Genomic DNA, 13225 nt, shown 5'->3' with positions numbered 1-13225 from the left:
AAGAGAAGGCCTAAAAGTTTGTACTACCTTGTCCCCTGACGTAGGAAACAAATATACCAAACATGATGAAGGTTTAAACCTGAATATTTCTGGATCTGAGACTCAGTGCACACTCAGGCTAAATACTTCTTTTCTTCCACTGCATCAATTCTCACCTCAGTCTGATCAAGCATTCAAACCTGTAGGAACTGTACCCTCTGGCTTGCTTCTAATTGATTTAAGAGGAAATATGAATAATATAGAAGCATGCTTCCTTCTGACTCCATTATCAGGCTTGGAGGAAAGGCATGAATCAGGAGTCGTCTTCCTTCTACTGCACAGGAGCTGGCAGCATAAGAAGGGAAAGTAGCCCGCTGACGTGTTTCGCTACAGTTCTAACCTCCTTTGGTCAGATGTGATAAGCTGAATTTAGTCTGGGGACTTCTCCAGGAAGAGAACGCCATTCACCAAATACCTGGCAACCATAACTCAGCTAAGAGGAACAACTGTCACTCTATTTATTATAACCATCCGAACAATTATAACATCCACCCTAACAATTATATCCATCATTATTTAGGAAAACTTGGAGGGACCTTGAAAGGAGCCTACTACCCTTGAGCAGGGGTGGGAGAATGAGGGAATCAAATATTTACTCAATTTGTTTAATTCCATTGATTTCTATGCCGCACTAGGGAATTTTTTTTTTTTAATAACTGTTGTGGTTCATGTTATATCAGTCAAACGTGAACATGGAGGGAGGTTGGTAGCACGTCATCTCTACATTAGCAATTAGTCCAAATACCTTTGTGCAATCTACTAATAATAGTAAGGTAGCTGACATATGCACACAAAAGTTTTCCCATATACCTCAGAAAGAAAGCCTTTCATTATGATAACAAAAAATTACAAGTTCAAGAATGAATTGAATAATCTTCTAACAGCAGAGCATCATTATGAAAGAGACATAAAAATGGAATGAAACAGTATGTTTTCAAACAATCAAATAATCACATATATACTTTAAGGAGTTTTATTTTTCACAAATCAATTTATAAATATAATTCAAACAGAAAGCTTAAATTAAAATTATGAGTCAGTAACAGAATTATCCCTTCTTTCTTCTCTAGCATTTACTGATAATCATGTGGAAAAGATTGTGCTAGGCACTGCGAATATAGCAATAAATGAATATAAAATTCAGTCTTATAAATCCTCTGAGAGAATTATTGTGACAGATATGGACAGAATTTGTAAACAAGAATATTTTTCTGAGATTGATCGGAAGCTCACATTGTCAAATTTCTTAATTTCCCTCAAACACACAAATAACACATGCCATCCCTGAACTCTTATGGAAATCTCATAACACGATTTCTAAACAAGAAAGTGATGAAGACACATGAAATGGCTGTGATATTTTGCCCCAAATAAAGGGGAACAAAGTGAAAATGCAACTGTAAATAATTAAAATACCTCACAGAGCTACTGTAAAACATAAATTAAAACAAAAAATAGAATTAAAACAAAGGAGATGATTGAGGTAGTGACTTGAGGAATTGGGGAATACTCAAATCAAAACACATGAGGTGAAAAAATCATGATCCTGATAATAATAAGAATTTCTGAGAGTAAAAGGTATATTAGCAATATTACAATATTACAGAATTATGACATTTATATTTGCATCTTAAATCCTTCTGTATTTAGCATGCAATGTCTTAGAATCAGAAAATCATAATCACTCCTTTTGAAACACAATATTTAAGTGACCATTGATAATAAGAATTGTGAAACTGGTACTGAAAACTTATTTAAAGGAGAGGAATCTCAATAACAAATGTAGAGCTCCTCAATGCCTGAATTTCAAAATAAAACATTACTAACTCCATTCAAGAATCCATTAAGCACTAGTCATCCAACAAAGTGTTCTAACCCTTTTTGGGTTACTATCATCATAACAGTTATATAATTTGTTTTTAATGTCTAAAATATTAGCTTCTGGGGTAACTGGAAGATGGCACTAGGTGGGCATGTGATGTGATGAGAACTGGGTGTTACATGCAATGGATGAATCATTGAACACTACATTTGGAACAAGTAATGTCCTATACAATAGCTAACTGAATTTAAATTTTAGAAAATAATAAAATATTAGATTCAATGTACAGAAAAACAACAGGACAAAGCCTATCCTTGAAGGCATATGTCAAAGGACAGGGGGCTGCCCCAGTCCCACGTTTGAGTGCAGGCAGCAGGCCTGGGAAGCAATGTGTGCTTGCTGCACAGAAGTACACAGCTGAGTCTTCGGGCTGGGTGTCTCTGATGTGCAGGGAGAAACGTTTGTTTGGCAGTCCTATTCAATGAAACAGTGAGTCTTTGGTCTTCTTTTGCAGCCATGCTTGAAAGAATGTATATCATAAGGATCTGGGGACCTTTTCCAAGTTCTTGCTTATACCAGGGGAAGGAAGTCTGAGTTACTGTCTGAATAACTGCAGTTGGTAGCAGAGATGCTTCCCTCCTGAACACTCAGGGTAGAAGGATGCTGCTCCACATTCTCTCCCAGGCTGAACCCTGTGCAGAAAGAAAAGGACAGAGAAAAGAGAAGAGATTCCAGGTTATTCTGCTTCAGAATGCTCTTTTTCTAAACTAAGTGAAGGAAACCTGAGTAAAGCCAGTCTTGACCTCTGAGTAATATCCCCTAATATACTCTGTTGCCCATAAACGCTCAATTCACAGTTCAGTGGTAGCCATGAGAACATGATTAAAGCTCCCATGGATGTCTTCATAGTTCCTCCCAGTTAAGCTCACGTTCAGAATTGCAGCCTCCAGCCAGCTCAGCTCCTTTTCTTATCAGGCCATCTTTCCTCTAACAGAGTAATTCCCACACTGTCTACCTGCCAATAAGTAAAGACTCCGCTGCTGCCATGGTCTAGTCCATCAGGTGCACTAAGATGAATCCTCCATGTGTTCTGCATCAGCACAGGTGCAGTGCCGTCTTGTGGTCACATCTCTATTGAACTCTCTGGGGAAATGCTCTTCTCTTAGCCTGTGCCTCTGAGGGACTTACATGCATCAAGGCAGCAATTGGTCAAGCAAATTATATCTTAGATGCTGGATGAAGGGCACAGTAAGAATGTGGAAATCAAGGTTTACCCACCTGCACACTACTGAGTCACTGTTAATAAGTTGGAAAGAGGTAGATGCTATTGCTGTTTATTCAGTGATGGTCCTGGTGTATATGTTTGAAATCAGGAAGGAATCATGATTTACTTTCTTTCTGTTCTATCAAATCCACTGTCCTCAATTGTCTATTACAGAGAAAACTCTTTTGTAAAAGGAAAATGTAACCAAAGATTACAGTAAGAGAGAGAAGATTATTTGATATTTCAAATGCTTCTGATCTCAGGCTCTGCTTCCTGGATGGTGTTGCCTGACCTTGTTTTTTCAAAAGAATTGACAGTACCAACAGTCAAAATGGGGACTATCCTTTCAGTTAAGATGACTATGACAAGAAGTCATGGACAAACTCTAAATGATAAGGGAGCAAAGATAACTTCCAACTGTTATTCTTTTTTCAATGATAGGAAACTTTTTGACCTAATATTGCAGTAATATTTATATAGAGATATCTGACAGTATATTTAGAATAATCCCAATAGAAATTCTGAAAAAAAAACATCAATCTGCAAACTTGAAAAATATGAACACATGTAAATTTATCCTTGAGGTGATTTCCTTTTCTCAAATCAAAATACACGGCATGTCCTCCAATGTTACTGACTCACCGCGTAAGGAGAATTTCCACTAAAGTATTAGCCATCCATCCTGTCATGCTTCCCACTTCCTGGTCAACACTACTCCACATTCCATACTCCATTATATTTCTCCTAAACTCCAATACAGTGTACTTTCCCCAGGACTCATTAGTAAAGTTCTCTAGTCCTGTGAGTTTCCAGAATTATCTCTCTCTTCCAAAACCCCTTTCTCATTCATATGAATTTTTTGGAATCTTCTGATGACCTCTATGAGAAAAAATCCAGGAAACCATAAATATTGTGTGTGCTGGGGGATGGTACCAACAGAAAATTGGTCCTAAAGAACTGATCAAGAGAAATGGTCTCTGAGAAACCAAGACTACCTCATTTCCAAAAATGGAATCCCCTTTCCTATGATTCCTACTCATGGAGCCTCTCAAATGACAAAGAATACAACTCTTCTTCTTTCTACTATTCTACCCTGGAAGATTTAAAGACAGCTATCAGAACATCAACTCAATATATTAATATATGTGTATATATGAAATGTGTTTTTATGTATGGAAAACTTCTTGGTTCTGAGAATCTTCTATTTTTTCACACATTCTTCATAAAGTAAGAATTCTCACACTACTCTGGGTAAATTTCCCTCTTCTCCAACATACATTATTTAGGTCAATATTTGCACTTTTTAGGCATGACTATTAGAACTGAATGTAATGGTATGAATATGATCCTTCTGTGTAATAACACTTTTCCATTTATCCACTATTACACACAAAAGGCGATCCCTTATGCAAAATTTCCAACTCCTTATTTCATAGACTCTTGTTTTAGTATGTTCCTAGTGTTAGCCTAGAAAACCTTCATCTACCATCTTCATGGACTGCCAGCTGCAAGTCTTCCAATTCCAGTGATCTTTTTGCAGACAATGTGTGAGTTATGTACATTATGTGCATCATGCCTTCAAGGGATGCCCAACTGACATATTAAATATGTTTTTTTTGTTTTTTCTTTTTAAGGTAAGTTCTTAGAAATACATGTAGGTGTTCACATGGTGCCAACACCTTTGGCTTACTCTTATAAAAACAGTGGGTGATGCATGAGTTTTCTGGTAAAATCACAGTAGCTCAGCCTGAGTCTCCCTTCCTGCCCAAGGTCTCAGACATTTATACAAATTGGAACTCTCCATTCAGGGTTTCAAACTGATGGGACCACAACTTTCTCAGACCCAAACCACAGAGATAAATGCCTGGGATTACATTAGACACTTTCTCTTTGCTCAGCACGATGGTCCTACAGGAAGGAGGCAGGGGAATGGATGCTAAAGAGGAAATTAGGAAACCCAGTGTCTTTCTCCTCCAGCTCATTCACTACCTAATTTTTCCATACAGTCATCTTGGAAACAGTCAAGATGTGTAAAATTAAATTGGACTCAAGAATTCCTAAGGGCCCTTTTAGCTCTTAATTTCTTCTATGCTATATAACGAAGCAAATATTTATTGATGACTGGTTGTGTGTAATGTGGACTGGTGTCAGATTGGGTGAAATTGCCTGCATCATGGAACCCCAGGACCATTTTCATAACCACATGTGATCTAGTGGGTCTGAGGTTGATCCTAACTCACCCCGAGGCCTCTTCAGCAGGATGAAATAAGATGAGATCCTACCTGGGTTTTCGTTTCTTCTCTGAGATCACTATCTAGGTATTCATTTCTTCTCTAAGATCACTAATGTATCAAGGAGAAATAAATCCAAATTAACATCGAATAAAATGGGAATCTATTCACTGAGTGGAGTCCTTAAGAGGCGCTGAGATGAGAGTGCACTATGACCTGAGCCATGGGTAAGCAGGAAAATCTTTTGATGTTTCAATTTCTTAAAAATATCTTTTAGAGATAACTTATGTTCTGTATGAAAAAAGAAACAATCTCTGCAGTTGAGAAAACCTAGGGGAGGTGGATGAGCTGACTAATATAGAAAGCGAAATACACTTTTTAAAACAGCCAAATTATTTTATGGATTCTAGCTTTCTCTTTGAATCTTTAGTTCATAGTTTCAAAATTTCCAAACAGGGATGCCCCTATAATTTTTGAGATCATCTCAAAATGAAAACTTGGAAACAATTCAAAAACCAGGTTAAAATACATCATTAGGTAATGTTTCTATGGGAATCATTTATCTAAAATGCTTTAACTCTTCATACATATTAGTTTCATGTCTCCCAATTTAATTTTTTAAAGTTTTTCTTCTTTTCAACCATCACAACCAGGTTCAAAGAAAAAGGAGGACACTGTGCTGAGGTATCCTGTATACCCTCTGACCCCACATAGGTATTGCCTTTCCATTATCACCTTCCCCATGACCTTTTCACCGTGGAAGACCCTATGTTGCCACATCATGTGACCCAATTCCCACAGTTTCTCTAGAGTTCATTCTTGCTGTTGTATGTTCTTTGGGTTTGAACAAATGTGTAAAGTATGTATCCACCATTGCAGTATCATAGACAGTAAGTCATTACATTAAACATGCTCTGAGCTACACTGATACCTCTTGTTCCCCTCAACCCTTGGCAACAACAATCTTTTACTCCCTCCAGTGTTTTGTCTTTTCCAGAAAGCCATAGAGTCTAAATCATACCTTAAGGCCTTTTCAGATGGGTTGTTTTTACTTGGCAAAATGCATACAATTTTCACCTATCTCTTCATGGCTTTATACCTTATTTCTTTCTTGCACCAAATCATATTCCATTGTTTCAATGTACCACGATTTATTTATTCATTCACTTATTGAAAGACATGTTGCTTACTTCCAAGTTTGGTAATTATGAACAAAACCTCAATAAAACACCTGCGTACAGGTCTGTGTGTACACATAACTTTTCAAACCCTTTGGATAAATACAATGGAAGTCTGGACAATATGGTAAGAGTATGTTTAGGTCTGTAAAACTGCCAAACTGCTTTTTTCAAATGTCCAGATATGCACTTCCAATTTGTAATAATTTCCCAACGATACTTACTACACCCTTGGTTGCATGTCAAAGCCCCAGCTAGTCCAAAGCAGGCACAGACACCACAGGTGGCCTAGCCAACTGCTCAGCTCACACACAGCCTGCTGTGACCGAGAACCTGAGTCTGCATGTGTTCCTGCCTGAGTCCTGCTGCCCACATATCTCTCTGCTCAAGCACTTGCTCTTCCAACTTATGGAACTCACTTTTAAAAGTCAGGTACAAAGATAAAACTAGTATTAGTGTCAAAACAATGGGGGCACAGCATTTAACCACCTTGGGAGAGTTGGAGGCTGTGTAACTGCACAGGTCCCATGATCCAGAAGCTGACTCTGCTCCTAGCTTCTAGTAGTCTGACCACTTACCTTCATCTGAATTTTCAGGGGCACAGGCCTTCCTATCAGTGCCCTTTTCTCAACATAAAAACTAGTGCAGGCTGGAACTCAGTATGTGCTGGAATCTTCCACATGCAAGTTTCAACTTTGGTGTTGGGGTCAACAGTCTTGCTCCATGGCGACAACGAGAAGGGTTCTTTTAGGGTTGTCCTGGAGGATTTCTGCTCCCTTTTCCAAACTGGGAATGAAGCTGCAAGATCATGAAAAAAGGTTCATTCAAAATGAAAGGAAGAGCAATGATATTCATGGAACAGAATGATTATTTCCATGAGCTTAACCACAAAAGGTGCTATTTAGAAATGACTTAAATGGATATTTCTGTCAGTGGTGTCCAAATTGATCAATAACATATTGTTAACATATTGTACAAATTGATCAATAGAAATCACTGAGATTTTGTGATTCTGTAGGGTCTTCTGTATCGGCATTCAGAGGATAAGCATTTGTGTCACCTCAGATTCACCAACTTTGGAATGATATGAGTTCCACCAAGTCACTTGTGCTCTAAAAAAAATAAAAAATTTAAAATCCTCCCTTTATTCATTCATAAAATGAAAGTACTTATTTACAGGGTTTTATCTTACTGATAAAGAAAATAAATGTAATAAGATAAGTAGAGTGAGTGAACCTCTAAGGAATTATTTTATTACATTTCTATTTCCAGTTGTAAAAAAAAAAAAAAAAGGCTGAATAGACTTGTAAAAACATTCTACATGGTCTCTTTACATTATACAGAAAAATAACCTACAGGAAACTTAAAAATTATGTCACGTCTTTTGTTTGTTTGTTCATGACTATTTTTTTTTTTAGGATTTTCCATTTAAGTAATTTATATATAATTTATATGGTAGCGGCAAGGACATCTGTCTTCCCAGGGTACTGGATATGGACATCTCTGTCACTTGTTCCAAAGGTTCCATGGTAGAGCTTTTTACCTGCAAAGAGCTTTTTGGAAAAAGAAGTGCAAGAAAAGCAAGTGAAATGAGAGCATCGGTAGGTCTAATTTTAGGAGGGAAAAGACACTGTTACATAAATCTGAAAATGTGCAAAGGCTGCATGGGAGCAAGTGCCCGCCCCGAGGAAGGGCGGGTCTGCAAGCCCAGGTGCAGTTTGGGTGCAGGCTGCAGATCACCAGAGAGCACTGTGCCTGGGCTGCACATAGGTAGGTGGCTGAGTCTTCCAGTCGGGACGCCATGATGTGGAGGGTGCTGGACTGTTCCTTAGTATTGACTGTGCAGTTTAACCTTCCACTGTGCTGCATCCCTGAAGTTATATAAAACAGCCTGGTGAGGCCGCCGCCCCTGGGGTGCTGTCGGAACCACTGCACATTGTATACTGTGCTAGAAAAATTGCACTTGATAGTAGAGCTGGCTCCCTCCTGGAGACTCAGGGCTGAAGGGCTCTGCTCCACCGTCATCCCTCTCACCCCTGTGTGGAAAGAAGGAAACAAACACAAATGATGTCACTGGAGAGTCACTGATACAGTTTTCAAATTTGCAAAATATTTCAAAACACATCCCTGAGGATACAGGACTCTAGGAGCTCAGTGTCAGCTCCTCCCATCACTGTGCATTGTGGAACACTCCCCATCCCCCATCTGGAACGTCCCCACTCACAGCAAACCTGGAGCCACAGGATTCCCAGCAGAGCTCCCCAGTGTCTCCTCATAATTCTTTGTCTAGTTAATGAGGTGCCTTCACCCCTACTGTGTAGAGTGTAGTCTTGGGTCCAGAGGAATTGTGTTCTTACAGTGAATCCTTCCCACCAGAATCACTGAGCACCAATCACAACTCAGCCCTGTCATTCACAGAACTTGAGACTCCACCCACAGTAGCCCTTTAACACTGCACAGGAATCTCTCCCAAACTGTGCTTGTGGGCAGTGCCAGCAGGTAGGAGTAATATTTCCAATATAGGAAGATGTAAGGTTTTTTTTATTTTTTTCTTAAAACACTTTATGTAAGAAAAGTGTGGGTTAATGTGTGAAGAAAGGTGAATGATTCTTCTAGAAGACACAGATCTTATGGGATTACCCACAACCTTGAAGAATCATAGGTAAGAATGACTCCATTCCCCAAATTGCATAGTTTGACAGACAATGTGAGCATTCAGTTATGTAAAAATACTGATAAAGGAAAACTATCTGATAGCATCCACTCAGTATTGTAGAAGTAAATACAATTCATCAAAAGAGTTCTAGAAACCAAGACAGACAGTCACTATCTGTAAAGAAAATGATTCCTACCAGAATGTGGTCAGTGAAAGATAGGATGTGGTGCTTAATGTCCTCTCTGATGTAATTTTCACCTCTCCATCTCTCCTGTGCTACTGCTAGACACCATGCTCACCCACAGAGCTCAGTCTGACCAGCCACACGTTGCTGGCCAAAGTCAATATTGTCCTCTCCCTTTCCTTTGCTTTTTGTTCCTTATTGTTTCCTCTCTTCTCTTCATTTTGTTTCCCTCCACGCTCAGCACATGAAAAGGTAGGATATGTGGGTATTGAAATGGTTTCAAGGCCAGTAAATTTGGGTGATTTTATTCATAACAATTGACAGCAGATAATGGGATATTTTCTGTTGAGTTTCCATACTCACAATGCCCAGAAATATTCCTATGCTGGTACCTGTGAAGAATTATCTGCATAATGGATTTCTAGAGACATGGCCTCCAGATGTCTGAAGTTGATATGCAATGGCAGAATTGAAAACCTGAGACGGTCTTTACAAAAAAAAACTGTCCTCTCTCTCTCCTATCTTTGCTATCTATAAGTGGACTGGCTCTCATGATTTCTGTTCTGTGTATCTATTCAACCTTCCACCCATCATGAAGTCTGGTTTCTCTTAAGGTCTAGAGTGCCCCCTAGAGGAATGAAGCTGGTGGCAAAGACCTCTTAGAACAAGCCACTCAGCAGACTCAAATCCCCAGCCCCTTTCATTCCAATCTTCCTGGTGAAAGAAATGCAGATGGTCAGAAAAGAAGATAACTGCTTAGTTTGAATGGGTATTACAGGTAAACCAAATCCTACTTTTAAAATGAAATTGCATGGAAATTGAGATCAGAAAATAAATTTTATATATTTCACTTTGTGTCATTTTATTTCTTTACCAGAGTTCAAAAGAAAGAAATCCATAAGTATTCATTGAGCTTTTTCAAAGGGGTAATTTCCTAGATGCTCAGAATATATAAAGTGTAGTAGAATATTCTTCAGCCATCAAAAAATGAAATTCTGCCATTCGCAATGACAGGGATGGAGCTAGAGAATATAACTCTGAGGGAAATAAGTCAGTCAGAGAAAGACAACTACCATGTGATGTCACTCTAGTGGAATTTAAGAAACAAACCAAACAAGCAAGGAGGAAAAAAACAAGACAAAAACGAATCAATTAAACAACTCAATTAAACAGAACTAACTGATGGTTACCAGATGGATAGGGTTGGGAGATGGGTTCAATAGGTGAGGGCATGAAGGAGTGCCCTGTTCCTGATGAGCACGGGTGATCTGTGGAAGTTTTGCATCACTATATATACACCTGAAACTAATATAACATTGTATGTTAACTAACTGGAAATAAAATGAAAACAATACATATACAAATAAAATATACAAAAGAGGAACACATACTAGTTTACCATCTACAGAGGAAGATGAAAATATATATAAGTATAATCGAGTCAAAGAATAGGACACTAAGCGAAGGGCAAACTAAAAACTATGTGACCCCAGAGAAATATGTATAGTTTAGGTCAATGGACATAATGTTATGAAAAAGGTGATCATCTCTCCTTTCCCTTTTTTGGTACCAAGAAGGGAGGGGAACACAGATAAGCCTTTATGATTCTCAATAGTTTTAGCAATAGGAGAAATTTGTGAATATGTGAATTATTAAAAGTAATAAAACGTTACCCATAGAGTAAAATCCTTTTTTTTTTTTTTTTGGAGTAAAATCCTTTTTGACTACCACTTTCAATTCTGATGCTTTCATCACTTATTACCTTATTTCTTTATTCATCTTGACAATTTGGGGTTGACGTTCCCAGATGTTTTACTAGATTTGAACCAACATAAAATATACAGCATTTTATTTAGACTTTATTATAATATAAATATAAATTTCTTATTTATAACCTCAATAGTAAATCTTGTAGGTCTTATTACATTAACCCATATATATCCTTTGTTCCATTATATTCCATATTGTGGATATACTTCCATTTATGCATTATTTTCTCTATTGATTAAAGGTTATGTCGACTTATTTAATCTAGGAAATATTACACTACAACAAACCTTATACGCATTCCTCACATGAGCACATGTTTTTCTAGGAACAGAGACTAGGAGGAAATGAAGAATAAGCCCTGAGGCTGGCAGGTGAAAATTACTCCAGGTGGAGGAAAGTCAGGGACAAAGGGCTTGAAGAAGAATGAAGAGAACTCATGTTCTCATTATTGTGCTGGAAGATTTTCATTTTCTATGTTTTCCTTAATGTGCATTAAAACTGGAGCTTATCAGCTCATTTGATAAACTATTTCTGAAATTCTGTCCTGATATAGAGATAGTGTATAGTTTGCTTCAATCAGGCACTGAAGTTCTCTAAATATACTAAATCAGCAGGAGAAAAAGCACACCCAAGGAGAAGCCATGGAATATACAAGGAAAACGTATAACAGAATAAAATTAGAGAAAAAATGTACACACTTGCACATGTACACACACAAACAGTTTGAGGCTATTGTCAATGAAACAAAAAAGTACTTTATTTAAAAAGAGAAAATTCTACCAGTGCAAGAAAAAAGGAAAGAGAAGAAATAAGCAAAAGCATATGGAGCAAAACCAAAATATTAGAAATAAGTTCAAATATATCAGTAATCAAAACATAAATAAAAATAAATCAAAAAGAAATCAAAACTTAAACCTATTGACCATATAAACAATGGAATATTACACAACCATAAAAAAATTTGAAATCTTGGGGTGCCTGGGTGGCTCAATGAGTTAAGCCTCTGCCTTCAGCTCAGGTCATCATCTCAGGGTCCTGGGATCAAGCCCCGCATTGGGCTCTCTGCTCAGCAGGGAGCCTGCTTCCTCCTCTCTCTCTCTGCCTGCCTCTCTGCCCACTTGTGATCTCTGTCTGTCAAAAAAATAAAATCTTTGAAGAAAAAAAAAATTTTGAAATCTTGCCATTTGCAATGACATGGTTGGAACTAGAAGGTATTATGCTAAATGAAATAAATCAATCAGAGAAAGACAATTATCTTACGATCTCACTGATATGAGGAATATAAGAAACAAGGCAAAGAATCATCAGGGAAGAGAGGAAAAGATAAAACAAAATGAAGCCAGAGAGGGACACAAACTATAAGACACTCATAATCATAGAAAACAAATTGAGGGTTGCTGGAGGAGAGTGGGGTGGAGAGATGGGGTACCTGGGTGACGGGCATCAATGAGGCCACATGATGTAATGAGCACTGGGTGTTATATAAGACTGGTGAATCACTCTGAAACTAATAATACAATATATGTTTATTAATTGAATTTAAATAGTTTAAAAATAAAATATAATAAAATAAAATGTTGGTACTAGCCACAAATTGAAGGTGGCAGTAAAAAAGAAAATACTTTAAATGTGTAATTTTCTAGTTCCTTTTTAATGATGACTATCTCAATGTATTTGCCTCTACAATTACAATAAATTCCCTGGTACCTTTCATACTTTAAAGATCAAAAAAAAATTGAATGCTATTTTCAAAAACACAAAATGCAAGTGTGGTCGAGGATGTGAAGAGATTGGGACACTTGTTCACTGTTGGAGGCAATGCACAATGCTGTAACCATGGAAAACAGTATAAAAGTTCTTCCAAGAGTATAAAATAGAACTACCATATGATCTAGTAATCCCACTTCTGAGTATTTTTCAAAAAGAATTGAAATCAACACACAAATGTTTATAACACCTTTATTCCTAATTGCCAAAACATGAAAGTAACCAAGACATCCTTCAGTAGAAGAAAGGGTGAGTAAACAATGGTACATCCAGACAAGGGAATCTTATTCAGTGCTGAAAAGAAATGAGCCATC

The 13225-nt window shown here is 37.6% G+C and overlaps 1 gene segment (V, D, J or C); it reads right to left on the bottom strand.

Annotated features, from left to right (window-relative positions):
* Positions 1–7896: 7896 nt before the first annotated feature.
* Positions 7897–8862, bottom strand: LOC101685606. The segment is given in 2 exon segments: positions 7897–8570; positions 8759–8862. Coding segments are annotated over 2 exon segments (549 nt in total).
* Positions 8863–13225: the final 4363 nt, after the last annotated feature.

This window comes from Mustela putorius, unplaced genomic scaffold, assembly GCF_011764305.1.
Source record: "Mustela putorius furo isolate JIRA1106 unplaced genomic scaffold, ASM1176430v1.1 tig00003898_pilon_pilon_pilon, whole genome shotgun sequence".
Lineage (NCBI taxonomy): Eukaryota > Metazoa > Chordata > Mammalia > Carnivora > Mustelidae > Mustela > Mustela putorius.
The sequence above is the reverse complement of the archived record's forward strand: the minus strand, read 5'-3'. Positions and strand labels throughout refer to the sequence as shown.